At 51.4% G+C, this 27,997-nt stretch overlaps 2 protein-coding genes across 5 annotated transcripts in view; one reads left to right on the top strand and one right to left on the bottom strand.

The window, feature by feature from the left end:
- CACNA2D4 (calcium voltage-gated channel auxiliary subunit alpha2delta 4) overlaps positions 1-27,997 on the bottom strand; it is a gene marked incomplete at its 5' end in the record, with an annotated part of 120,649 nt that overhangs the window by 17,189 nt on the left and 75,463 nt on the right. Inside the window, 2 exons of the mRNA XM_080576086.1 lie at positions 1,323-1,337; positions 2,449-2,510. Coding sequence (XP_080432212.1) covers positions 1,323-1,337; positions 2,449-2,510 — 77 coding nt within the window. The remainder of the gene's footprint in view (positions 1-1,322; positions 1,338-2,448; positions 2,511-27,997) is intronic.
- Positions 4,701-26,331, top strand: LRTM2 (leucine rich repeats and transmembrane domains 2). Of its 4 annotated transcripts, XM_080576109.1 has the most exons (6): positions 4,701-6,553; positions 6,653-7,409; positions 17,792-17,922; positions 19,363-19,525; positions 23,193-23,783; positions 25,634-26,331. In XM_080576109.1, the coding sequence occupies exons 4-6, from the start codon at positions 19,459-19,461 to the stop codon at positions 26,086-26,088; spliced, it is 1,113 nt and encodes a 370-aa protein (XP_080432235.1). In that variant the 5' UTR covers positions 4,701-6,553; positions 6,653-7,409; positions 17,792-17,922; positions 19,363-19,458; the 3' UTR covers positions 26,089-26,331. The 4 variants fall into 4 exon arrangements, with proteins under 4 accessions (XP_080432235.1, XP_080432233.1, XP_080432236.1 ...); XM_080576107.1 differs by having other exon boundaries at positions 4,701-7,409; XM_080576108.1 differs by lacking the exons at positions 4,701-6,553; positions 6,653-7,409 and adding an exon at positions 11,932-17,312.

Below are 27,997 nucleotides of genomic sequence, written 5' to 3' on the forward strand. Positions count from 1 at the left end.
ATTGAATCACGGCATGCTCTCATCTTACACGCTCCCCCTTGGGACTGCTAAGGAAAAGCACCCCATAAAGCCCTGCAAATTCGCTGGCATCTTGAACAAGACAAGAAGCAGCCCCAGGTCGGCCAGTCAGTGCCTGTGCACAGTGTCTGTGCTTGGGAAGGAAGGGGGCAGCATCCAGCTCTCCAGCTGTGCTAACAGAAGTTACTGTGCACTGGCAAGAAAACAGCATGCGTTTCAGCATCTGCTAGTATCTGGTCTGAGTACATGGCACGGTATTTTAGATCAGGATTACTCTCAGGCGGTGATTTTTTGTTGTTGCTGCTGTTGGTTTCTTTATTCTCCGGACAGCTAATGATAAAATAGGATGTGAATGGTGCTTGTGTAGCCCCAGGCACCGTCCATTTGTTTCATTTAGGATTTGGGTACCGGATTTGACATCTGTTTCACAACACTGAAGTGGGTGGGGACACGAGGGGTTAAGTGGTGAGTAACAAAGCCCTTCAGGTGCTTATTGATTTCATAATTGTTCTGGGTTTGTGGTGGCTGCGTGTGTCTGTCTCTTTGTGTTATTTCTCAATATTATTTTCCCTGGCAGCTGAGGAAAGGAAGCTGACACGGTGTTGCCGTTTCTGTACATGGGATCCCCTTCCTGCCAGAGGTTTTCCAGGGTCAGGGGAGGATGCTGATGTGTGGCACAGCCTGCCTGCTCTCCCACAAATGTCCTTTCTTTCTGCAAAACCCTCACGCAGAAGTCCCAGCCCCACTTCTGGATGATTCTGAATATGAAGAGGTGAATTTGCCATTTCAAACCACAACAGAGCCATTACTCTAAGTTAGGCTTTGTTTCTCATTTTAAGTTTTGCAGAACAAACTCAGTATTTTCAGGTTTCCATCCCTCTGCTCGATTTCGAAGGAGGGTCAAGTCTGTTTGCAGTATCGCTCACACTCCAGCTTGCTCTTTGAGGCTCGAGGGATGATGTTAAAACCCATCCCTTTGCCCACAGATGCAAGCACAGCCTCTCCCCCGCCTCTCCACAAAACAGCGTTGGGTTGTGTCTCCCTGGGCATATGCATAGCGGTGGCTCTGGACTTCATCCCCAGTGGGATCATTTCTTCAGCGAGCAGAGAAACATGGCTGCAACGAGGCAGCATTACTGCCTGGGGGGTCACACGTACAGGCTACAGCAGGCTTGGGCTGTCTCCAGTGAATGTAATCAAGGGACAGTGCCTGCACCATGCTGGCACACACACCGCACAACCACAAAGCAGAGCTGCGGCGAGGCACACCACGATGCCCCCTGTCCCAGCTTGTGCCTACTTACATCGGTGTCATTGGGCTGGGGACGGGGGAGCAGCGTGGACATCCAGAGCGGCACGGCACAGCAGGTGTGGCAGCAGGAGAGAAGAAACAAAATCTGTTAGTCACCCCCCGTCAGGCTGCGGTCACGTCCTAGGAAGCCAGGCAAGGGATTTTTTTCATACGAGCACCTCTCAGGACCGCGGTGTACAGGCACTTGGCACACAAGCCTCCTTTCAGCTTCTGTATTAAGCATCCCCAGTTTCAATTAACACCTGAAACAAGCCTGCGCGTGTGTTTGTGTGAGAACTGCCTGGGCATGGCCCTTAGGGGATTTTTATATTTAAGCTAAAAAGGAAGTCTTTTAGCTCAGGCGGTGTTTACGTGAGGTCCCTCTGCCTCCCTCCTGCCAGGCTGCCTCCTCCTGCCACCACGCTGGATGCTCCTGCTCCTCACACGTGCTCTGTGCCTCCGAGCATCCTCCTGGTCCCCTGTCTGCACAGCCCCCATCTGCTGGCAGTTCCCTCTCCTGACCGCTGAGAGCTGCTTCTGCTGTGTGCTTACTCCCACCCAAAAGCAAAACCTCTCGGGAAAGCCCCCGGGTGGTGACAGAGCAGTGTTTCACCCTTCCTGCCTCTCAGACCAGGGGGCTGCTTTAATTATTCCACTTCTCGTGGTCCACCAAGCATTCAAAATTAGCACAGCACTGAAAGTTTATCCCCGGAGCAAATCGTTTTTATTTTGGCAAGCTAGTAGCATTTCATTACCATTACCAAGATGATAAAAGAAGGCAGTAGATTTTTTTTTCCCATGTGCCCAAAATTTCAGATTTCCATGAGGTTTCTGAAAGGCTGACCGAGCACAAACATATTTCCACAATTAAATGCGTCGTATGCAGCGGAGCTAATGCCAGGCCAGGATGCTGAGACTGTCAACACAGCATTTGCGGAGCAGACTCACAGCTCACGTGGCACTAGTGCCATCGAAGGATTAGGGAAACGTGAGACTTCCGGCTAATCTACTTGAGAAATCTTTTAATATGAATTTCACTAAAGCCCTCACCAAAACGGCACCACACATGATGTAATGTAGCATCGACCTCGCTGACAAAGAGCATTAAACTGTCTCTGCGTGATCGCTGGTGCTCCTACCTGTTGCATGGCCATCCAAAACTTGCGTTGGAGTAACTCCAGCTTAATTTGCACACCCACCGCTACGGGAAATGAAAGGGGCGAGGATGAACAGAGGAATGTGCAAGAGAGAGAGAGAAAGACAAACACAAGTTAGGAAAGGAGGGGTAAATATTTGCTCGAAGTAATGGGACGGAGCTGCAATTGCGACCTGCTTCTGAGTGCAAATGCACTGCCGGGCCAGCACTGAGTCAGGCTGCCAAGTGAGAGTCAGAGGTTTGACAAGGCAGGGGGGAAGCGGGCACCGACTGTACCGAGGTGCTGACACCTCCCTCCCACTGAACACTACGGAGCTACAAACACATTAACAGCAACAGCATCACCCCCCGCACCCTCCCCCCAAAAAAAATTTACCAAAAAAACCCCAAACCCAAAAAAACACACAACAAAAGAGAGAGCATGTGAGCTTTCATCTTTGAATTTTGTGGATTTGTCCAGCCAGAACTGACTTTTTGGATCATCCCAGGCTCATCTACCCAACCCGGTATCAATCAGACAAAAGTAGGGCAGCGTGAGGAAGGGATTTGAAAACCCACTTGTCTCAAGGGGAGACCGCAGTGATTTAGGCTGCTTTTAAACCACCTCAAAAGCACAAAAATATCAATGCCCCTTGATGGGAGCACGTAGGCTAAAACTGCTCAGGTACCCCATCCAGCCTTGTGCACGCTCCTCTAAGAAAAAGTGCATGCGTTTCTTAATGAAGTGTGTCCTAATTTCTCAGCTTAATTTCTCTTCTATTCCCAGCATCGTGTTCTTGAAGCAAGACACAGCTCCACACCAGCAGGAGCCGTGCAGGGTCTCCCTGGCCGAATAACACAGCTATTCCCTGGGTCGGTTGCCTACAAGCACAGATAATAACCAGTGCAGTCGTGCGCATCCCGGTGCTGTGATGGGGAACAACGGGGCTGCGTGTCAACTAGTTGAATCAAAGAGCTTTGCAGGAATTACAGCCTCAAGCAGGACCTCGAAATAGAAAATGCAGTGGCAGTGAGGGAGAAGAGGAAGTACAGGGAGGGGAGGTTTGGGCTCTTTTTCACAGCCACCAATGCTGGGCGGGTGAAGCGTTGCTGGTTGCTGCAGATTTCCTCTGAATTAGCTTCAAAGCGGGGACGGAACCTAGCTAAGGAGCTTTTAAACCTGAACCACACTACGCACCGTGTGGGTGCTTTTAAGTCAACAGTCTGATCTGATGTTCTCAATCAGATGGATGTGAATTAAAACCGGAGTATGCAGTGGTGTACTTCCGTGCCGCACGCACAGAGAGCCTGGCACCAGCTGGGATCACAGCCATGGTACAGCAGCCCTGCCTTTTGTACCAGTGTCGGTGTCCTTCCTGTCACATTCCCATCGCTGGCATGTCTTATGAAATCCCAATCACTGGCATGTTTCTTATCCAGCCCTCCCTGCTGTAGGATGGATCTGACTGCCTGTGAGTGGGGGAAAGGAATTATTTTGTACTGCTGCCTTGCCCTAAGCCTCACAGAGCACAAACTGGACGAGACACAACGCTCACCTGAGATTCATCTGTATCTGTTTCCAGGAACCTAAAGAAAGGAGAAAGTCCAGCCCTGGTGAAGATTCATCATCTCCAGTGGGGCTATCACAGGCTATCACAGCTTGGCATGGTGCTCTCACAGACAAAGCGGCAGTCCATGACAGAAGGCAAATGGTGCTGATGCTGCTGAGACCATCTGATTTGGTACATAGCTTTAAATAAATTCACCATTGTCCTTTCCAACATCTTAAGAAAGAGCTATTCCCGTTATCACAGCAGATCACATCAGTGGGACTGAGCATTACCCAGGCCATATAGTTTTTATGAGACCTGAAGAGGAGCTGACACCTAGATAAATAACCTTGCAAAGCAGAGACTAACCGAGTGGCTCATGTTTTTGCCCAAGGGAACACCTATCCTCAAATTGATCTTCAAAGGTATCTCAGCCCCTGCTTGTCAGTCCTTGCCTCTGCCCAGCAGGCACAAGTAGCATTTGCTTAACTTGGGCAGAGCTGCCCGCAGCACGAGAAGGGAGAGTAGCTGGGGCTTGCACTGGTGGCCAGTGGCAGGGACAGAAAGCAGAGTCCCCAGTTCTCTCCTTCCTCTATCCACGTCACCCACAGCCACATCTAACCCTTCTGCGCCACCCACCAGCAAGCCTTGTCCTTTGGATGCCATCTCTGCAGCTCTAACCTCTCTGCAGGGCTTGTGCACCAGCCCTTTCCTTCCTTTGCAGCGGTCCTGCGTGCGGTTCTGGCTGCTCCTCAGGAGGCTGCGAGCACCATGCTCCTTGTGCCACTGCCCTGTCTGAAGGGGTCCTTGAAAGCAAATCTTGGGGCTGTTCTGACTTGCAGTCAAGTTTGCCTGGACAACACCCATCAGAGGGAACCGTGGCAGAAGGATTGCCCCATGCTCCTGCCTGACACCACGGCTCCTCGCCATTGAGGGGGTAAGGACTCAGAGTCTTCCGTGCATTCAGTCGACCTGAGGAAGACACATGAGCTCAGGAGAAACAGGCCATGAGCAGCCTCCCGGTGCTAGTCACAAATGGTTGGGTGCCTTCGGGCTTCTGGTGAGGATGGGGAAAAAGGAGGACAGCAACAGTTCAGTTTGAGGAAAACAATGATTGCACAGCTCAGATGAGAAGGGAGAAAACTGGAATAATCCCCCTCTGCTCCTCCAAAGTACAACTGACTGTTCATGGGCCTTTCTGCTCCCGTGGCAAAGTGTGTGCTGGAAGAGAGACCAAGGTCCATGAAATTATGAATGGCCCCAGTGTGCCGCACAGCAACAACCGTAAAGTCCTCGAGGAGACCACGGCTAATTGTTTTATTCCCACTAATGTGCAAATAACCTGTGCGACCGTAGTTCCCCAGCAAGGAAATAAAACACGAGGCCAAGCAATGCTGCGTGCCTTGCATACAGATCTGTTGCTACACCATGCAGACGAGCTACCCAGACCCGTGCACGGCTTCCCAGCAAGTGGCACCCGCTGCACTGCCGCAGCCGGCTTTCTCCGGCGTCGCCCGCTGCCATTCAGCACGGAGATAATAGCCTTCCCCTCCACCTGTTCATGCCTCCGTTGAGCATGTCTGCCTCATTAGCTCGTCCTCTGCTTGTCTCTCGTTCTGTCTGCCTTCCCTGGCTTGTCTCTTTGATTATCCATATGCTGTTCTCATAAGGAGCTTTTCTCAAGATTTAATTCTCTGGCCTGCCGCATCACACAAAGGCGTAACAAAGAGTTGCAAGATTACATCCTGTGGCCCGCTTATCAAGATGTACCTTGCCATTCAAAACCTGTTTTCATGGTGGCCGCTCTGATGTTTAAATAAAAACTGTGGTTCCAATGAAAGAACGTGCCAGAGCAGCAGCACAGCCCCGCCGGTACTTGTCGTTTGCATTCCCTGCTCCCTGTTTCTGAAATATTCCCATTTTCCTGCTCAAGCCAGCAGTGGGGCTACCCCTCTCAGTCTAAGAAGCCCGCTGAGAATGTTACTTAAAAAATAACTTTGAGACACATTAAAAATAACAAGAAGCTGAAATCCGAGGCAGCCTGCCTATGCTACTGAGCCACGCAGAAGAGGCAGCTGAAGCGGCTCAGCAAAGTGGTAATTCTTGCAAACGTTAGCTACCGAGGTCCTCAGCAAGCAGGAGAAAGGCAAGCGAGGGGTTTGAGTTCGTCAGGGCAGGCTGTGGGAGCCTGAAGGAGAGCAGGGACGCCTCGCAGAGGCAGTGGCTTGCACTGGGGTCCCTCCTGCACCCCTTCATCAGCGGGCAGTGTCACGGCGGGCAGGGGATGTCCCTGCCCCTGCGGTGAGGGGAAAGAGCGTGCGACACCCTGCACATCCTGGCTGAGCACGCTCTGCCCACCACTCACCAAGCCCAGGGGAGTAAAGCGCAGGTGTAAACGCTCCCCTCTCTCACCGTTCCCCTCACTACCACTATTCCCTGCTCCCTGCCAGCATCCCTCAAGTTCTCCCCGAATCCCCAGGGGAGCGGAGGCCGGGATGTGCTCCATCCAAGCACGGAGGTGCTACGGCAGCCGGGGCAGGGTGCATCCAGCCCGGTGGGGTGAGGTCCCCGTGTGACCCGCCCTGCCTCCTGCTCCGTCTCTGGAGCACGGATGGGAAGGGGGTCCCGCTCCCCGGCCCCACGCTTTCTCCCCTGCAGGGTTCCTCGTCCCTATAGGAAACGCGGCAGACACAGCGGCGCATCTCTTCGCCCGCCTTTCTCTCCGGGCTCATTGTGATCAGCCATCACATCAGGAGGGAGGCGGGGAGGAGGCAGTCCGGCTCGGCGGCTCCTCTCCAGCCTCAGCGCCTAGGACCAGTCTGCCTGGCGAGGGGCTGGGGCAGCTCCCCCCACCCCAGCACCTCCTCGCCCCCCTCGGTCCCCTCGACCCTCGTTCAGCGGGAGAGGGAAGGGAGCAAGGGGGGGAGGAGGGAGATGGAGAGGCTGAAGGCAAGCGACTGCTCCTTCTCCAGGATGGGGTGAGAGAGATGAAGATCTCCCGAGCCCCTTCCCCCGGCCGTTCCGGATCGGACCCTGCCCGCCTGGCGGGGTGATGCCTCGGCACTGTGGGTGCGCGTTCCCGTGCGCGCACCGCTGCCGTCGCAGATGTCCCCCCAGCCACCGCTGCCCTGCGCTCAGCCGCTCCCGCCTCTCGCTCGCCACCCCTCTCCCCCTATTTATTATTTACAGGGGATTACGGCCCCTTGCCCACGCCGCCACCTAAGCACGCAGCTCCTCGGCCCCCTGCGTGGGCCGGCCGGCTGGCCAGCGAGCCAGCGAGCTCGTGCCAACTAGAGTCCTCCGGGAGCTCGCCGGGTGACGGAGGGACTTTCTACTGGATTTGGCTTTGGGATTGTACAGGGTTCACTGGAAGAGCTGCCCATCTCACAGGAGGGTCCATCCCAGCCCGAGCACGGTAAGTAGAGCCATCTCCCCGCCGTGTTTCCACCCCAGCCCAAGTGAGAGCAGGGGGGCTGCCCGCGGGGAACCAGCAGCCTCCCTGGGGAGGACCGCGAGGTCCTCAGTGCGAGGCTGAAGGGCAGCGATCCCCCCGATGAGGCAGAGCGACCGTCCTGCCGCGGAGGCTGACGGTACTGGTCCCAGTCCAGTTTCAGGGTGGGCAGCTGGAAGCAACTTCTCCCAGTTGTGAATGGCACCGGCATCCCTCGCGTGGCTCTGACAGCTCGGGTGCAGCCTGCGGGCTACGTACGGTGTGCTGCGGTCACCAGGTACCGGGCAGGTCCCGGTGAGCCCTGTTTCTTGTGTCCCCCCTTGGTGCTGTGGGTCCAGCACAGGAGGTGCCGCTCACCCCAGCTGCGGTGGCTTGGCTGAGTATCATTTAGGTCTCAGCTGTCTCAGTAAGAGCAACCTAAAATGGAGAAGGGAATGAGGACCAAAACTGCATAGGTGACTGGTCCAGCATTCAGTAAACAGGCTTCAGGATGAGGGGGTGTGTAAACGTGTGAGAGTGCCTGTGTGTGTATATGCATGTACAATTTCACAGACAAAGCTCACAGACATCACCACAGGACATGAAGCGAAGGATGCCCTATCACAAGTGGAGCCAAAAATAAGTCCCCAAGCTGTTTCCAGAATCCCCGCAGGCTGAGCGTTTGATTTCTGAACTTTTAGGAGGAAGGGGGAAAATACAGCACAGGGAAACTTCACAGCCTTTCCCAATGTTGCCACAGAGGGCAGATCTGCCTGGGAGAAAAGAGGGAGAACTGCATACATCCCGAAGGAGCTGACGTGAAGCCTCCTACAGATTTCAGCTGAGGCGGGGAGCATATATGCGAGCGTTAGGGTGTGTGTATGTGCCTGCATATGTACGCGTGCACAGACACGTGCACACATCCATACTGCACGGGGCATCCTGCCCCCCTCCTCCCGCTGCCTGCCCAGCTCATTGCTGCCACCGCATCTCATTCTAATTGAGAGAGACGTGTAAAATCAGACCTCTCCTGGGCCGGGCAGAGAGGATGCTTGGCGTTGTCGCTACAACCAGGTCACAGCTGAGGAGCCAGGCCCCAGGACCACAATGTGCATCATCAGGTAGACCAAACACGCCAACCCCAGCTCATCCCTGCTGCGAGCTGCAGGTAGCAGGGCGCAGCATTGCTCTGCGCCGGTGCCTGATCTGCCAGTGAAGGATGGCGAGAGAAACGAAGACCTCGTTTTGACAGAAGCCGGGGCAGCTGCTCTCCAGCATGCTATCGCACCATGCTAGGAAGGAAACCCCGAAAGACAGGGGCTCCCTGAGAGGCACAGAGGGACTTGTCACAAAGCAGGGGATGTTTCCAGCAGCGGTGAGGAGGGGGTGCCTTGCCGTGATCACAGACCATTTTTCTTCTGAGCTTTGTCACTTGGGTCTTTTTCGGGGGGAGGATCTTCCTCTAACCGCTCAGGGCAAACAACATTTTCAAGGGAATTATTCCACATGAGCAAAAGGCTTGAGGGAGTTGTCTCCCCATCAGACATCAGTGCTGCCTCTCTTGGTGTAACTTGTCCTCCCGGAGAAATTATGGCAAATCTCAGCAGAGGGGCGGTTTGCAGGGAGAAAGGGGGGAAGCCCTCTTATGTAAGTTTTATACTGGATCACAGCTTCACCCTTGCCTCTAGCGAAGCAAATGCCACATGCTAGCAAGGTGTACTCACAGCTTGGGTATCTCCATCCAGCTCCCTGCCCATCCCATGGCTTTTCTAACCCTGACGCAGGAAGGGTTTTCTAAGCTCTCCAGAAGCAGAGGAGCCTGCTGGAGGCAGAAGTGTGACCCCAGCATGGCAAGGAGGGGAGATTCAGCAGCAGCACAGGGTCACGAAGGCAATTGAATGTGTTGTCTCAGAGAATGGCAGAGGCTGGAGCTGAGCAAGGGACAGCTGGGGAAAGGCTCAAGCCCATGGCAGGGTATTTCTGGGCAGGTCTTCAGTGACTCTTCCACACTTGCCTGTTGCTGACTTAAAAGAGAGACCAAGCAGCTTCCCTCACTTGCCATGTTTGGTTACAAGCAGCTGCTTACAGTGCTTGACATCTGTCCCAGTCCTGGGTGGCTCAAGCAGTAATTCAGATGACCATACTGGGATGCTCCTGGCAGCTGGGTAACGCTCAGAGTGCTACACCACGACACGTGCGCCAGTTCGCAGTGGGAAGGAGCTGGAGTCAGCACCCTGGGCTGTTTCTGTCCCTGCTGCAGGCTCTCCAGCATGAAAACATTTCGTAATGCATACCTGATTCCTGCCGTGGCTTTTCTGGCTCACAAAAATGCTTTGTGTGGCTCCGGAGACCCTAATACCAAGAAGTAGCATTTCTTTCTATATATCATTTCAAATGCAGGCTGGAAAGACTGAAGGGAAAGTTGCTTCTTTTACCTGTGAGGTGTGGGTTTATGTAAAATATGGTTTTATTCCCACTGCAAAAACAAGCACTTGAAAGTTAGGAAATGTCAGGATTCAGGGCACCATGCCGCTTGTGCTGGGTTGCAGTCCTGACTGGTTTGATCTCTCTTTATTTTCATGAGTCTGCCTCATTCAGGGCGCCAGATCCATGGTGCTCAGCGAGTGAAGCAGGGGGCTGTTATTTTTTTGGTACTGAAGCGCGTGCCTCTTTTATTTGTTTACTGCCTGTCATCCCAGCCCCGCGGGCAATACATCAGCGTGCATCGTCTTGTGGTGTTCTGAAGACATTTGCTGCTATAGTTGCCTCACAAATGATAGAGAATTTGTGCTCCTGATGAGGCAAGAGAGAGTGGTTGTTTTCCTCGCTGCTGAAGGGGAGAGAGACTTCTCCCCTCGCCAGCCAGTGAAGGAGCAGCAGGTGCAGGACTCGAGCTTGGGGCCTCTTGGCTCTCAGTGCCACTAATTCCTTCAGACCGTACCAGCTTACTGGCTAGGCTGCCAGCATTTTGGAAAACAGCTGTGAGTACTCAGCAGTTCTGGAAAATGGCCCCTAGGGTCTCGTGTTGGGCACCCGCAAAATTAGGAATGTACAGACTGTGGCCAGCTGCCAACGCTGTGGTTTAGTATCTTATGCTGACCATATAAAAATAGCCTTGTTTGTTACAACATCTTCACTGTTAGCCTGAGTATCATGTGTCGTTTGCTCTGAGGATGGCACAGGGCCCTGAGCAGTACCTGCTCGGGTAAGCAAAGGCTCTGCTGTAACGCATGAATTAAGGCTGTGTAGGTATTGCCTCACTTTTAGGTAACTGCCTTTGCAAACCTAGTGGCATATTCTTTCAGGTAGCCATCTTTTTAAAAATGAAAATAATAATTTCTTGCTTCTTTATGAATGGGAAAACAAGATACTTTCTGATATTTATACATTGCAACACCTCACAGCCACCACGGGAAGGATGAGACCTAAATTTACGTCAGGGCCATACAGGTCTGAGCTCCACGACGGGCTGCGGGTGAAGGCTGCCACCCCGACGTCAGGCCCTGGTATCACACTCCTCCTCACTCAGAGGAGGCAGGGGTGCTGCCTCTGGGTGCTCCCCAAAGTAGCGTGTGCTGCTGCTGCTGAGATTTTGTGGAGAGGAGCCTCTGTAAGGACAGAGGGTCTGCAGTGGGCCCTGCTCTGCATCCAATGATTTTGATGGGATGTGAATGTTGCCATGCCTGTACCTCCTCTGTGGCTGCAACCCCCCAGAAAACCTAAAGTCCCCTCAGATCTGAAGACATTTCCCAGGCTCAGCAAGCGCTGTAGCATGGGGCTGTGATGTGTGTGCTGGCCCAGACGCATCTGAGGATCCTGGCTGGAGCTCTGGGCTGTGATAGCTGTCACCACATCTCGTTGAGCTGTGGGCAGTGTTCCCAGCTTGTACAGAGTGTAAGCGTGTCCCAGCGAGCCTCAGGCACCCTTGGAGCTGCAGGCAGCAGACTGGACCCTGTGCAGATTGCATGGACTTTTCAGGGATGCCCCTCTTGGATGCTCTGAGAAGGTGATGGGGGATGATGGGGTAGAGGGAGAGGAGCTCCCGGCTCTCTCTGACAGGCAGCACCACGGTACTCAGGCCACAGTGGCAACCAAGTGAAACAGATCTATGCAACTCACTAGGGCAGAAAAAGAAATCAGCGAAAGGTCTCATTCAGAGTTCAGTATAAATGCATCATGTGTGAACAATGAGAGTCAGCCTTTCCTTGGGAGGTTTGCCAGGAGCCGTGTGTGTGCTGGGTCACTGATCCCCTTACGGTAAGAGCAGAGAGGATTTTTACTGCTGGCGTCCCGTGCTCTGCCCCACCACTGCACACGCACAGATGACCCCCAGCCCCTGTGAACACGCCAGGGGCACAGGCTCGTGGAGTGAGATGGCAGTGAACTTCCCTCATCCCAGTGTTTTCTACCTCCTCTCCCTCCTGCTCCAACTGCCAAGGTGGGAGGCCGCTACCCTTGCAGCCGATGGTCTGATTCTGAGGAACCAGCAGCCAGGGATGCGCAGCCAAGGTGCTGGGTGAGGAAGAGTGGGAGGGATGCTCTCGCTCAGCAGCTCAGGTGGCAGCAATCCTGCATCACGTTGGCTTCTCCACCAGGCACTATCTCAGCTCCCAGAAGCAAAAGTAACAAGAGTCAAGCACTAGGAAGGCTAGTGCTTGGGGGCCTGACACATTTCAGAAGACAGGCTATGAAAAAAGGCAAAACCAGCTCCTGGGCTACTGCATACAGGAATGGTAGCAGATAAATAGGTGTGGGACACTTCGCATGCATGGCACCACGTAGGCTTGCAGAACCTCACCTGACCGTAGGAACTAGGAGGCACAAGGAGAAAGCCCTGTGTTTGAAGCACTTTGGTCCAAATAAGACTTAACAGGTGTCTTGGCATTGATCTGGAAGACCTCTGATTTGGCACTTTGGCTGTACTGTTTGACAGATGTCTGCCTCTCCAAGGACACAACTGTGAATGGAGAGCTACTCAGCACTTGATAATGAAACTTAGATTTTCGTATCTGGCTGTTAAATCGACGCACCTCCATTTACTACTCTGAGCATGTAAATGTATCTGTCATCTCAGACTGGCTGGTACCTTCCCTGTTAGGATCTGCTGCACCCTTTGACCCTAATAAGGGATCCAAGGAGAGCACTGGGTCATCTCAAGATTTCTGAGCCCTCAGAGAACCCTTTGCGAACATGGGCCCATACTCTTCTTCTTGAACACAAACCAAAAAAAAAAAAAATCCACACAAGAAAGAGATTAATTTTGGTTCCAGAGCACCACCCAACTAAGAAGTGTGAAAAGGATCTGCGTGTGGGGCGGGGAGGGAGATGAGTACCACCGAGCTGGGATTCTCCCACCGAGCCGCCTTCTCTCCCGCAGCCTGTCCCTGGGGTACGCCACCCACCCAGCACCCAGCCACAGGGGAGGCTTGGCAGGAAGGGGGGAGCAGCATTTTAAATGCCAACAAGCTGAAGGACGCTCGTGGGGTGTAGGAGAGGGACTGGGAGCCGAACTGTGCCTCCCTCAGATGTGCTGAGCTGGGAGTGGCCGCAGTCCTTCTGCCAAGGGCTGTGTGGAAGGATTAAGGGTCTGAGCTACTGCTGGCCACGGGATTAACCCCTGTAGGAAATTAAAGTTGTAGAGAAGGCTCTTCGCAGCTGAGAGAAAAACTGGGATCTGGATTAGAATTGGCAGAGCTGGTGACAAGCCACCACCCACAGCCAACTGTTCCCGGCTGGATCAGAAAATGTTATCTCAGTCTTCATGCAGAACCCCCCTCCACATCTCACTTGGTTATCAATTTTTGCCAACAGCGTGAGAAGAACAAAAACATCACTCTGTGGCAAAAAAAAAAGAAAAAAAAAAGAAAAATAAAAGAAAGAAAAAAAAGAGGAGGAAACTGGGTAGCCAGCTCACGTGTCTCTCCTCTGAGGCCCCCTCCCACTCCCTCACCCGCTTCCCTTCTCATCTGCCTCCGTTTTGCTGAAGGAAGCAGGCACGTGGTCTGTCGCATTCAGTAATACTCAGAGAAGATGCTGGCACACACATGGCTGGATTTCTTCCTGTCAACTGCCCCCTCAGCTCTCCTCCTGCTGCTGCTCTGGGCCTCCTCCATATGCCGCGCTCTCGCTGTGCTGGGACTTTCCTGTCACTCTCGCGTTGGATATCCCGGTCTCCCCACCTGCTTCCACAGCCTCCCAAGGAATCCCACTTCTCCACAGCAATCTGGGTCTTTCCCACCAGTGCTACCCCCTGGGATGCTCTGTGCTTTCTCAGAGGCTTCCAGGAGGACGGATGCCCTTGGGATTTCCAGCCCCTCTGACCTTTCCCAGTCTTGTTATTGTATGTTGGTCAGGGAGACTGGGGATGCAAATAATGTTTCCTGGTTAAGGTACGGGATGAGGAATCAAGACACCTGGCTCCTCTCCCGATTTCGGTGCAGCCCAGTCAGGCAGCTTTGGGGAAGCCCTGCCAAAACTCCTTTATTTTGTGTAACTTTGCTAAGCCCTACAAATTTCTGCAGGATCGGAGAGCATTCTCAAGCTCATATGATTCTGCGCAAGCACTGCACTTGGCAGCTTTGAAAATCTTGAGCTGGGAACTGATGTGAGCCCACGATGAAGTATCAAGGGCTGGGCAGCTGATATTTCAGACAGCCAAATTCAGCAGTCATTTTTACTTCTAACATAGTTTACCCCTACATGAAATGGGGATAAAGTTGACCTTTCTTGGCAGCGTTTGGGGAGGGAATGTTTTTTTTTTATCACCAACCACATTTGCATTTTAGAGGTGCCTACACATTGTCATTTCAAAGATCAGAAGCTTTTTGACCCCTTCACATCCCAGAGAATAGGGTGAGGTTTATTCACACCGAGTCAGGAATGTGGCAGATTCCCTTACAACACTGAGTGGGTTTTGCATGCTTTGTACTTACTTTACAGCTTTCTGTATGAGGTGTTCTGCTTTGCTGCGATCGATTGCTGCAAGTCAGATGGCACCATTTCTTGTGCAGCTGGGTTTCTGGTGTGAACTTAAAATGTGCTTTCCATTGATTGTGACAGCACAACACTAATAAATCCTGAACACACGTGTTAATAAATCAGCAAGCATTGGAAATGAATCCCCCAGCTATTTAGCTTCCAGGCTCACTTGGGGCAGTGACACACACTGTATGTTTCTACAGTGCTGCTGAGCTTGGCTGCCACGTCTGGGTGCTTCTTTTGCAGTCCAAATAAACAACAAACGAGGAGCTACTGCTGAGACAGTGAGGTTCAGTGTGAACTCTTGTGGTCAATAATTTGCTGGACTGACCTAGGTGTGCTGAGGGACCAAGAATGGGCATCTTTTCCACGCCATCTAAACCCTTATGTGATACTGCAGAAGAGTACAACTGCCTGCTAGGGTTCATCAGCCAAGTTACTTAATGAAATTCCAGTTGCTGTAATCAGGTGACATGGCTGATGCATCTCCCTTCCCTCTGTGTACAGACTCTTGCCCTCCGAGCACTGATGTAAGAACAGACATACAACAACATACTTTAATCACTGGGCTCTGGGGTACCGCTCTCCCCCTCTATTATGGGCAACGGCAATAAAACAGGAATCCTAGAAGCAACAAGAAAAGGGGGGAAAAAGAATAATCTCCTTTAAATGTCCTCCATGCCCTCCCTTGCACTGGTGGTTTTCTGATAAAGGCTAGAGCAATTCAGCACTGGAAAGGGACTTTACCATCAGTCATCAGGGAGAGCATGGGGGAGGGATGAACGTCTGCTTGTACTCTCTCATAATTTATCACTGGCATCTGTTGCAGCCTCTGTTACCTACCCTTTTATAATATAGGTCACCCACATGCCCTGCCGATGCTAGTAAGCCAGACTGTTAAAGGAGTCTGATCCACAAGCCGTGATCCAAGCATTAGTGCAAAGGACTGGGAGAGAGAATCAGAGACAGAGGTTGCCGGCTGGTTGCTGACAGAGCCCTGCCTGTGACTGTGGCTCATCCCAGTGACACGCTGGGACAGTCACCTGGCTCCATACCTCAGTGTCCCTGCTGGGAAAATGGGATAATTTTGTCCACCTGCCTAGTGCAGAGGCACTACTGGCTACCACCGCAGCTTTACTTCTGGGGGTCATTAAACACAAAATAACAGCAGCAACACCTACAACCATGGTAAAAGCCATTTGTAAAGCAGATGGAAAGCTTTGGATAGAAGGTGTCACAGAATTTGGAAGTGTTACTAAAGCAGTATGTGGATGCAGTAAACAGTAAACCCTCCCCACCCTCTCAGCATGCTCCTTGGGACCCTACTTACGAAAGCTAAGGCTTTAGAGTGATACCGCAAACATTACTGGTGTCTGGGCAGGGAGAAGGGAAGAACACGACACTGATAGTTCCTGCTGTACCTTTTATGCCCTGGCAAGTGCTGTAGAGTCATTACAATCTTCCCAGCATCCCCCCCCCCAGTAAAGTTCCCTGTTTAAGCTAATTAGGGGAATCCTCATTAGAGTCCTCTGGGAAGTCTGACAGCAGGCCGAATGTCCAAGTGGCACTTCAGCACAGAGTATTTTTGGCCACTGAAGCCAACGGCAAGAAATGGATGATTTCATTCTGCTGCTTTGAGCTGAAACTAAAAAAGTTGTGCTTTACTGTCCTATACCAAATGGCAAGAAGAAAAGGCCATCACCAGCCCCACGGGGTACTCTGTTCATTTCTCCAGAATCTGGAAGAGAGATTCAACTCCAAGCATGTGGAAGAAAGCTCTGAACTCCGTGTCCCACGGATCATAGGGCATTCAGCTGAGAAGTTGTTCCAGGGAGAAGGAACCATCCAATAAGCCCAGAAGAAAGATTAACGCTGGGTTTGTAGAGCCCCTGGGAGAATTCAGAGCATTTGGAGCTCCAGCCCTGCGTGTTGGCATTAAGCTCCCAAACACATCAATCCCACACTAGTTCAGAATGGATGGCATGGTGCCTCTCCGCTTGGGCTGGGGCACTCCTAGGTCTGGCACAGTCCCCACTGCTGGAAATGTCCCCAGCTCTAAGGCTGAAGGCAGCCAGGCAGCTTTGGTGATGCTCTGGAAAGCTTTGGGTTGTGGGCAGGTGCTGGTTGGCCAAAGGGCTATGAGGTTCCCAGTGCTGCATTTGCATCTGGCTGGTGCTCTGCAGACCAGAAAGCATCTCTTGGACCACCTGACAACAGCTAATTAAGTCAGAATTCAAGACAAATTAGAGAAAACCTTTCTACTTCAAGGTAAAAATGCAGAAGCTCGCTGGCCCTTTCAATTCAGCGTTCAGGAACCTCCACCTATTCCAGAGCTAATGCCCTGCCACCTGAGCATATGCTAAGCTTGGAGAAGCAGGCAGTTCTGTGCAAGACATGGATCTCCATAAATATGGGTCACAAAACTCTAAAGTATGTGTGCTAGCCCAACTCTGCAGACGTATTTGTAAATGTAAGCTAGATTAGCAACTCTATCTGCATATGTGTATGACGCTACTTGGTTTTAAGCCTTAGAAGCGTGTTTGAGTGCACAAACGCGTGGATGCTATCTATGGGGCAGGGAGCGCTGTGTTTGTGTGACACGCTTTTAAAATAATCATGGGCTTATCAAGGCACCTCCATCTTTGTGCATGTTGCAGCGCAGGAGACAGCATTAAAGCCTGAACAGGTGTTAATCACTATGCACTGTAATAAATTCTAAACATAGGGAAAGGGCTTATTTATACACGTCTGTTCCTCCCACCCTGCACTCGGTGCTTGAGCCCTGGCACTGCTTCGTAGGAAGAGGCGCCTGCGAGGTACCAGGGATGAGCGCGGGAGCTGGACTCTGCCTGCCAGAGCAGAAGGGAGCAGGGGCACAAACCCTGACTCCTTCAGCACCCTCGTGCCCGGGTACGCGGGTGCTGTCCTCGGTTCCCCGGGGATGGCGTGGCAGAATCGCGCAGAGCAGCAGCAAGCGGGGGGAAAACACCAGCCCCGGGACCGAGCGGGGGCCTGGGCTGAGTGAGGGGGGATCGCAGAGGGAAGCGGTGTCACGAAGCACCCAGAGGAAGCTGTTTTTATATATATTTTTTTTCAAAAGCTTAGCCCCCCTGCTTGGAGCTCAGCCAGCTGATACAGATGGGGTGTTACAAAACAGAGCCAAAAGGCAAGAGCGCGAGGAACAGAGCTATCTATAACCCAGACAAAGTTAGATGGAGCGAAGGTGGGGAAGAGGGAAAGGCAGAGCGTGGCAGGCAGCCCCTGATGCTGAAAGCCAGGACGTGATGGTTCGGCAACAGGATTTGGAAGTGAGCGACTCCCGCTATCCAGCAGCCAGATAAGGCTCCGTGGCTGTCAGCTTAACTCTGCCGTTTATTCCTGTGCTGTAGGGAGTTAAATAGAGCACACGGAAAGCCTGCTGCCGGCAGTGAAAGTCACGCAGGGAGAGGGAAGGAAGAGGCAGTAACTGTGCAGTGCCCGGGGAGCCGGGTGGAAGTGGCAGTGGGCAGAGCCCCTCCAGGTAAGTGCTCGCGGCTTTTCTTTGCCCTTGTTGATACCGGCAGCCGGAGAGAGGAGACTTCAGGGTGGCATTCAGGGCAGAGCCATCGGTATGGGGGAGGCTGGAAGTCTCGTTCGCAGCCGGTGCGAGCACAAGCACTGAATGGGGACAGCTATTTGTTGAGGCTTCTCCTTCAGCAGGAGCTGCAGGAAGGCACCCAGCTCAGTTTTGGGAGCGGGGGGCTGCAGTGGCTGAGGGGGAGATTGGATTTGGTGCTGCGAGAGGCATGCCTCTATCTGGTGCACTGGCATTTGGGTAAATGATCTGAACAGCCTCGCAAAATGTACTAGTCCAGGCACCGAACCTGCTCATCTGTCTCACCGAGATGCTAATGTAAAAATCTCCTGGTAGTTTACCAAATAAATCAGTCACAGGAGCCTGGGGGAGGGGAGCAGCTGGCACGTGTGTGGGGAGAGCATCCCGGTGGGAGTGCAGTGCCCATCTAACATAATGGCTACGGACGCTGCCAGAGCCCCTCAGAGGGGATGGAGGATGGTTTATTTCTGTGCCCTGGTTGAAATGTGTCCATCCAGCTGCTGCTGTGAGGGTGGGTGGCATGTCAGAGACTGCCCGTGGGTCAGGAGGGTCTGTGGTGTTTCCCCTTTTCCTGCCTGCCTGTATCCAAAAGGGAAGCGGGAGGGTAGGAGGGACCTGTTGTCAGTCACTTATTGTCAGGGGAGAGTTTATGGTCTTTGGGTTTCTAATTAGACTGAGCATTTTTCCTTCTTCTAATTAAGCTGTAATTCCTCTCTTTTCAACACTCCCACTCAGTCTCCCCCGCCCCAGGTCCTCCCTTCTCCTCGGAGGCTCGCTCGCTCCTCAGCTCCTGCAGTTGCTGCAGTGCGAGATCCCCCAGCTGAAGCTGTGCTCTGCTCAGCCCTGCTCTAGGCACCACATCCATTTTACCTGGAAGCAGAGAGGGAGCACTGGTGGGAGATACGAGGGGGGGGAGAAGCGGCTTGGCAGCCGGTGGTAGCCAGACCTCCTGAGCCCGAGCGTGCGTCAGGGCGCGGGGTGCACAGGTGGCAGCAGCCTGCGTGGCAGCGAGAGGGAGCGAGCTGGAGATGGCAGCCCCGGCAGGGTCACCTCAGCCGCTCGTCAGGCTGACCTTGAGCATCAGGCTCACCGAGCTACCGCAGCAGGCTGTTCAAGCACAGGCTTGTCTCTTCGGCACATATGAGAATTAGGCCTTACTTCCGTACTGCGCGGGTAGAAGTGAATTCGTGTTGCGCCTTCATCATGCCGCGCCTCCTGCATCATCCTCCAGCTCTCCTCCCAAATGGGGATTAGGCCTCAAAGGCAAAGCTAGCTGGGGAGGGGAAAGGAGAGCACCGAGTCCAGCCCTGGATCCTGTGGGCAGGAAACTGAATCCCACCCATTCTGCTCTGCTCTTCCCTCTAGGACCAGGCAGGCAGGCTACAAGGTTCACTCCTCCGCTCTGTGGGGCCGTGCGCCAGGCTGGCTGGTGGATGTGAAGACACGCTGGAGAAGACAACAATGCTGCCTGCAACTGCCGGCCACCGGTGGAGGAGCAGGTTCCTCATGAGGTGGCAGGAGGCTTGCCGTAAGTAACGTCTACTCGGGTACTAAGTACAATGATCCTCTTTGTCAAGGGAGTGGGAAGAAAATAGGTCGCACCAGGGTTAAGAATAGGGGAGAGGGACAGCTAAGAATGGAGATGTTTGAACTAATTCCTGATTCCTTTAGAGGCCAGGCTAGCTGGGAGGGAGAGTGAGACTTTAAAGCTGAAGATGGGCTTAAAGTGGGACAGTGAGTGATGATTGCTTCTGAATTCCAGTGGGCCTGACAGGTGAGAAACAGTGAGACAGATACCACCGCACAAAGATCTACCCTGAGCGTTTCTCAGATCGGCATCATGTAAGCTGCAGCCTCCTCTCTGTGCTAGGGCTTTGCACGTAGGCTGCTGAGCAAGGCTCCCAGCTCTCCATGGCAGAAGAAGTCATGACAGATTTTCGAAGGGAATACAGGATGCAAATGCAGAATTCTCCTACTAGGCACTGCCACTTGTAGTGAAAATCAAAGAGTAAATTAAGAAGATATGCTTCAAATTACATTGTAAACCTTCAGCCTCTTCCCAGTGGACCAGGGCATCTGCTACAGCATTCCTGAGTGCAGAGCAGAACTGCTAGGGTGATAAGGGCCTTCAGGGGATGTACCCGCATTTCAGAGAAGCACCTGGGGACTACAGCAGAGGAAAGGGAGCACTCGGAGAGTGCACATCACTACTGCATGGCCAGGCAGCTGAGCAGACCTGTGGTTTCCCTTTTTCCTGCAATCCCATCAAATTTGGGGCTGCCACTGTAAGAAGCTGGGTGAATTATTTCCTTCTCCAGAAAACAGGCATTTCTGTAATCTATCCTCACAGACTGGGCTGCTGTATGAATTATTTACAATGAATGCTACTGAGTCTTGACTTAATCTGATATTCCTGGATCAGCTTTCTGCCACCTACTAGAGTCACCAAACACCACACGAAGTAACTTCATCTTCTCCTAACACAAAAACAGACACTACTCATACTTCTGCAGGGCTGGAAGAGAGCTTCAAGTTCTGCCTATTGCTTCCCTCTCTTCCTTGTAAAGCTGAATCCTCAACAGTGCAATGAATTTCTTGGTCTTAGCTCATATTCCAGAGGATGCATCTCTCACAGGGACCTAAAATAAAATCAAACATTCTCCTCTCTGTGATTTTAGTACAATATTTTCAAGAGCACAGAGCAGTATATGGGTAACAACAAGACAATTTTTGGCACATCCTTTATGGCTGCAGAAACTTGGCCTAAGTCCAGTTCCCGAACATAACCACAGCCAGATGCCTGAGACTTTGTTCCTACCCGCCACTGGTGGCACCCCACAGCCACGCAGCCGGGGGCCAGTGGCAGGTAGGTATTTTGAGAGATAAGCCCTGAACAGAATGCCACCTGTATTGCATTACACAGTCTGCTCTTGCTTTTCTCAGTATACAAAGAAGCTAAGTGTTATCTCATCATCACAGCTGTCAATCTATTATTAATACTGTACTTTTGTTAAGCATCTAGGAAAAGATGGGGTCACTCGAGTGACTCATGTCTCTCTCTCCCCTCCCCACTCTAGCTCTCATTCTTTTAATTCTTTTCCTACAACAAGAGAGCGATGTATTCTGAATGGAATTAAATATCGCCCAGCCAGCCAGTACCTGCACTGCACCAGTTCACAGGCTATCATCTGCTTTCATGGAAATCTTTGCTGTTAACCCCAACTTTTGCATGACAAGAAAGCACAGAGGTGCCCAGGATAGGGATCTCTCTTATATTTCACTATAACGATCTATAATTATCATTAAAAGAACAGATTGGCATGGCCTGGGCTGATGTACACCTGAGATCTCAATTGTAGGCCAGAAAAATCTCTTGAAGGAACTGTGAAAGATGGATGAAAAAAAAAAGGCAGAGACATTCTCTCTGAGCACTTATCCCTTGGCCCTTAATAAAGTCATATATCTCAGGATCCAAACTGTGTAGCTCTCCTTAGGCTACCAGTCCAAAAATCTGCCAATTCTCACAAGGATCACTGGGAACACAAAAAGAACTGACATAGGATGACAGGACTTGAGGCAGACTAAACTCCAGAGACAGTGGCATGAGGGAAGGGAGAAGAACCACGACTAACTGCAGAGCTGTTCCAGCCAAAGCTTCTCCACAACACGGGTCTCCACCAGCTCTCTCTCCTACGACAGTCTTTTCAGAATTCTCCTTGGGTCAAGAAATGAAACACTTGTTTATTGTTTCTTGGGGAAAAAAAAAGCAGGAATGCAGGCAGGGCAGAGGAATCTAGTTTCCAGTCCAAGAAGGAACAGCAAGACAATAAATGCATCTATTTTAGCCATGATTCACCCCTAAAGATTACCAAGACCAAATGACTGCCTTCTCTGAAGAGGAGTGATAGGGCGTGAAGCAGAGACAAGCCTACTTCAGTTTTAGTCAAATATTCAAACTCGTCATCTTAAAAAGCACAAGGGAGCTGAATTTGCTTCCCACATTGAAGCAATTAATCTCAATTCCACAAAAGGAATTAGGATGAAGGATGCAAATGTTTTACATAGTCTGCTTAAACAGAACTCCCACTCCTCTAATGACAGGAGGCACAAAGCTTGCTTTCTTGTTGCTGATGTTTCCTTGTCACAGAAAGGAAAGTTTTAAAAGCTGCTGGCTCCCAAGGAGGGTTGACAATTAGAGCCCTGACACTGCTCACAGGACCTGAACCCATGTCTGGAACAGTGATCCAGAACAGCTCTAAAAAATGCTGTCTTGTGGATTGTCCAACCTTACACTTGAGGCACTATAGGAGAAAGAGGATGTACGCTAACCCTTTTCCAAACACCCCTTTCTTCAATTACAAGCCTGCAATGTTTTCATCATTTCTCCCTTGCTATGGGTAATTTTGGGCAGAGGAGATGGTTGTGGGGCTACTGCTGTGGGACTCAGAAACTACTTTGAGAGCAATGGCAAGTACGAAGTGTTTGGTGGCTTAGGATCTCATTGGTACTTCCTAATAGCTTTCTTGATCACACCTTTGTAATGTAATCTAATTCATAAAAAAAAAAAAAAGTTTTTTGCCACAAGACCCACATAAGATGTTGTAGATATGGAGAGCAAATGATTTAGTGGCTAACTTAGACTTGAACTTGACATCACAAAGGTTGTGATCCAAGCCACAGGATTAAAACTGAGATGTTGGTTGCTTAGTTTTGATTTTTCTTAAAAGTTTTTCATTCATGTTTACTTCTTAAAAAAAATAATAGAGCTTCTTAAACACGTACTAGTGACTTGTCTCTTGACTCTGACTTTTTAGAAGTAGCTGTCCTTTATCAGAGGTGACATCTCCCACTGCTCTCTGCTCCATCCTCTTCTGACAGGATCCAACGCTCCAGCTCTGGCAGCAAAGTCATCTGGGATACACTGTCCTTACCTCTATGTGAAACTAGGAGGATATTTATTTACTTGCTCATAAAAAAAGGCTCACAGGAAACTTGTGCTCTCAGGGTGCAGGCTGGCAGTAAAAGGATCTGTCTGTGAGGAAGCTTATTTCACTCGGGGCGCTGTGGCGAAGAGTCCTCCTGTGAGGGTCGTGTTGTAGCCACAGCTGTGTGCAAAGAGGTGATGGGTGAGGATGGGAAAGCACTACTCTAACACGTGCTCTCTCTCTCCCTCTCCCCTGCTTTTCACCTACCAGTGCTCGGCTGCTGGCTGTCCCTGTGTGCTGCAGAGTCCTTCTTTGCTTGCCCTTCCTCCTGCAAGTGTAACAGCGGTAACCTGGAAGTGGACTGTAGTGGCTTGGGCCTCTCCTCCATCCCCTCAGACATCCCCACAAACACCAGGACCTTCCTCTTTCTCAACAACAAACTCAGCATCCTGCCGGGACCGGTGTTTTCCAACCTCTCTGCCCTGCAGAGGCTGGACCTATCCAACAACTTCTTGGACCAGCTCCCTCAGAACATCTTCAGCGACCTGGGGAACCTGACGGAGCTGCAGCTGAGGAACAACAGCATCCGGGCCTTGGACAAGGACCTGCTACAGCATACGGCCCTGCTGCGCCAGCTGGATCTCTCCATCAACGGCTTGGCCCAGATACCCTTGGGCCTCTTCGATGACCTGCCCGCTCTCCGCTCCCTCTCCCTCAGGTCGAACCGCCTGCAGAGCCTGGACAGGGTGACCTTTGAGCCACTGACCAGCCTGCAGCAGCTCCAAGTTGGGGATAACCCCTGGGAATGCGACTGCAATCTCCGAGACTTCAAGCACTGGATGGAGTGGTTCTCCTACCGAGGTAGGTGCTCGCGCAGCGGGAGCGGAGCTGGCAAGCGCTAGTTGTTCATGGAAAGGGAAGAAACACGGGCTGACACGTCCGGCAGATCAGGCTGACCTGAATTCCAGACCCTAGCCGAGGAGGACAGTGCTGTAAGGCTAAGAGACAGCGCAGTGCTGCTGCACTTCATACAGTAACGCTGCCAGGTCCGAGAAGCCCTCTACAGCCTCAGACTCCCCGCCTCCTTGCTTTGTTTCTAATCCCAAAGACCACTCTTTTTAAATTATTTTTTTTTGAGGGGAAAGAACTTTCCTCAAATAACTTCAAAATTTAGAAGTATAAAGTCCCCTCACCCTTTATGCCTAAAGAGAAAAAATGCTTTTCAAGCTTGGAAACAACTGTCTGGTTCTCTTCCTTGCGCTGGGGGAAATAAAAGCTGGATTTGGCTGCAAAGCATCAGGTTTGCTTTCAGCAAAAGGACCACAGGAAACAGTGCCACTTGGGAAAATATTACAACTAATATTGGCAAACCCAAACACTCAAATTAACAAGTCAGTCCCTAGGTCAGACTGGCTATAAAAGCCTTATTTCAAAACAAGCGTATTTTGACAAGTTTGTATTTCCAGCTTTCCCCTGAAGGCTAGGAAGGTACCTATCGCGGTGCAGGAATTCTGACGGACTGACACGATTTCAGGACCTGCAACTCAAAGCAAAATAGCACATTTTGCAGGAATGACGATTGAAGGCCTGACTGTCCGTCACTGCACCAATGAGTAGGAAAGGGTCTCAAATCATGTGGATAGCAGCAGTCAGCTGTCACATCCCTGCTGATCACAGCCATGCTGAGAAGAAATTATCTACGCCTATGGCTAGACTGCAGTCTGAAATATGCATGTGTGAGAGCAGAATCACACAAGGATACGAGTGCCACTTTTCTCTTTTTTTTATTTTTTTTGACTCTCATATCCCACAATCCATAAAAAGCATAGAGTTAATTTTTTTTCCCCTTTCAAAAGAAATTGCCCAAACTCACTCAAGCATTTGTTTCAACATCTGTCACTATTTCCATCGGGGGGAGGGTGGATTAGTTGTTAGAAGATGGTGCTGTGTGTCCATTGTTATTCTGAGAAGATAGAGCTCGGTCCTACCTTTTTGCTTTATTTTCTCCTTTTCTAAAATGATTCTGCTGACACTTATGTAATTCAGTAAATAGCATTAGGCTGACTTAATAGATGGTTTCAGAGGGCTTTCAGGTCTTGCCTGAAAGATGTCTACACAGGTATCATGAACCATGAGCTCTACTGTCAAGTCCCACCTAGGTAGAAGTATCCCAGCCAGCTGCCATGGTTCAAGCCATTCCAGTAATGGAGGACTAAGGCACGCAAAATGTCTCTAAATCAGGCAAAGCAATCATTTTAAAGGATACCATGTGCTCTTTCTGTCTGGTGCATGGAGGTGCAGCCATTCCTCCCTCCCTCCACCTTTCACAAGCACTGTGGATCTGGCAACACATGGAGGTCTGCAGCACTTCTTGACTTCATTCTTACCCCTGAACTCTAGAAACACCCTGTGCTAGGTCATGGCTGCCTTTTGGGGTAGGGAGAAGCTCTCTGAATACTCTTTTTACTCAATAATGCATTCACACGTGAGGCACTGGATTTATGGCTCCAAGGCTATAACAAAGCAGTTCCCCACTTGAAAATCGTAATGCTGCTGTGCCTGGCTTGTGCAAGGCAAATCCTTGCCAGGTACGAATGGAGTCATAGGAACATTTCGCACCTGAGGATCTAGCTCTGTTGTCTTTAAATGCTTTACCATAGCACTGCATCAGGATGAAGCTTGGTTCACTCCTGTTATCTCTGTTGGGACAGGTGGGAAAATCGACCAGCTGGCATGTACCCTGCCCAAGGAGCTGAAAGGGAAGGATATGCGAATGGTGCCCATGGAGATGTTTAACTACTGCTCACAGCTGGATGATGAGAACAGCTCTACTGTGCTGGACAATACTGGCCCACCCTGCACAAAAGGAAGCCCAACTCCTTCCAAATCTAAATCGGGCCCAGAACCAGAGGTGGAGCCCAGTGTGGGATGCCCTCAGAAACAGAGATATAGGCCTGTGAGCGTGCGCCGAGCTATTGGCACTGTGATCATCGCAGGCGTGGTTTGTGGCATTGTTTGCATCATGATGGTGGTGGCAGCTGCTTACGGTTGCATCTATGCCTCCCTCATGGCCAAGTATCACCGGGAGCTGAAGAAGAGGCAGCCGCTGATGGGTGACACAGAGGGGGAACATGAAGAGCAAAAACAAATCTCTTCTGTGGCATGAAACTCTTCGAGGAAGGAAGGGACAGCAATGAACAAAGGTACCTGAGAGCAGTCAAGCATGGGGTCCTCCCAAAATGCATCTTCCCAGACAAAAAGACAGACTGTGCTATTGCTCCACTCACCCAAGCAGTGCAACATGCTTCTGGGGGGTCAGGGCACCTGACTCTAATCTCTGTTCCTCTGCCCCAGGCCCATTTTGTGCCCTTTCACCCTTGGGCCCAGACAAATAAAGTAGAGTCAGACCTCGAGTGCTTGCTGTGCCTCATGCTCTCGCACAGAGCTTCCCTCACATGCCTGCTGTGGAGGCAGCTGGCACCTTCTGGGAACCTGTGTCATCCTCTCAGCTTCAGTCTTGAGTTGTCCTGTATCCTGTCAAGAGCTGTCTGCAAACAGAGAGAGCAACTCTGTGAAAGCTTGCGTGAGGAGCGGGACACCAAAAGTGTCCATGCCTCATCGGTTAGGGTAACTGCTGCTGTGTGATGGTAACTTGCTGCCCACAGTATGGCTAAGAGCACATCGGAAGGGAGGGCAGGTCCCTTGGGGGTGACAACAGGCAGAGGGAGATTTTCCTTTGCACTTTTAAAGGTGGAGATACGTACATCACTAACACGCTGCCAGAGAGCACAGTGTCCCTCTTGTTGCTCCTGGCCAACTCCAAATCTGCCAGCGGCCACATCATCCATTACAGGTGCACAGACACAGAGCCATCCTCCTGTACACGCTTCCTGACTCATTCTGATCCTAATGCACACACACGGCCTCAGCTCCACACATCCAGACACCTCATCTGTGCGTGCAGAGCCACATGTGCACATGCTGATCTGCCCTGTGCATGCAACCATGAACACATTTAGCCACTGTACCTTACTCTTATCGTAACACTGCACAGTACCTTCTGCTTCAGATGAAATACATGAACTCTACCACTGAGGAGCTAACACAAACATCTCACCATAGTGCAGAGCCAGTGGAAATGGGCAGGAGAGGACAGAGAGAGGCAGAGTTATTAAGGTTAGAGCATGAGTCAGTGGAAATGACTACACAGCATGAAAAAAACGGCATTTTTGTTATCTTTTTTATGTTTTCTGTGATAAAAAGAGAAGGTAAAGATATGAAGCCTCCATTTGGAAATGTTTGATAGGCACAGCAGATGTAGGCCATCAGGAAAGACACAGAGGAGAACATGGCTCACCAGCCTAGCTGCTGAGGGGTAGTGTGGGCCCAGGGGGAGGTGGCAGGAGAAGAAACACAGCCTGAGAGCCAGCATTGCTGGCAGAGGGGCAAGCATGGCGCACAGAGTAGGGTAATGCAGCTGGGGTGACTTCTAGAGGGTCTTGAAGTGAAGGCTGAAACCTGGACCGCAGCGTGGCACAGGTGAGAGAGCCCACGATGGGGCTGACACGGTACGCAGCACAGCCCACATACGCTCAGCTCACCACCGCTGTGCTCACTGCCATCCACAGCTGCACGAGTGTGCCCATGCACATGACTGTGCACACTGATGCTGTGATGCAGGGTGACTTTCCCCAAAACAGATTTTAAAGCCCTCAGACTGCAGTGCCTCCTATTAGTCTCAGCTCTTTTCAACCTGACAGGAAAGGAAAAAAAATAAAGAAGTTAGAGGGGAAAAAATGAAAGGAACCCAACATAAGGACTCATTTTGTATCACTGGAAGTGGGATAAAATGCTGTCTCCAGGGGAGAGCGCACATTGCCATGGTAACCTGCTCTAACCCGTCACAGTGGGTATTCCTGGGCTAGGAAGATGACACCGGAGGTCGTGCATCCGCAGTGCCTGGGGATGGTGTGATGCTTGCCGTCAGGAAACAGGCTGGCAGCGAGCCCAGCTTTGCAGGGTGCTTTGCGAGTCACCTGTGCTCAGAGGCCAGCAGGCACTGCAGGTGGACCCTG

Source organism: Anser brachyrhynchus, assembly GCF_964034855.1.
Source record: "Anser brachyrhynchus genome assembly, chromosome: 1".
NCBI lineage: Eukaryota > Metazoa > Chordata > Aves > Anseriformes > Anatidae > Anser > Anser brachyrhynchus.

Bases quoted from the DNA above. Each gene is read 5' to 3' on its own strand.
- LRTM2 (XM_080576107.1), top strand. From the start codon at position 19,459: ATGCTGCCTGCAACTGCCGGCCACCGGTGGAGGAGCAGGTTCCTCATG. The intron at 19,526-23,192 runs GTAAGTAACGTC...TTCACCTACCAG, and splicing joins GAGGTGGCAGGAGGCTTGCC to TGCTCGGCTGCTGGCTGTCC. The intron at 23,784-25,633 runs GTAGGTGCTCGC...CTGTTGGGACAG, and splicing joins GGAGTGGTTCTCCTACCGAG to GTGGGAAAATCGACCAGCTG.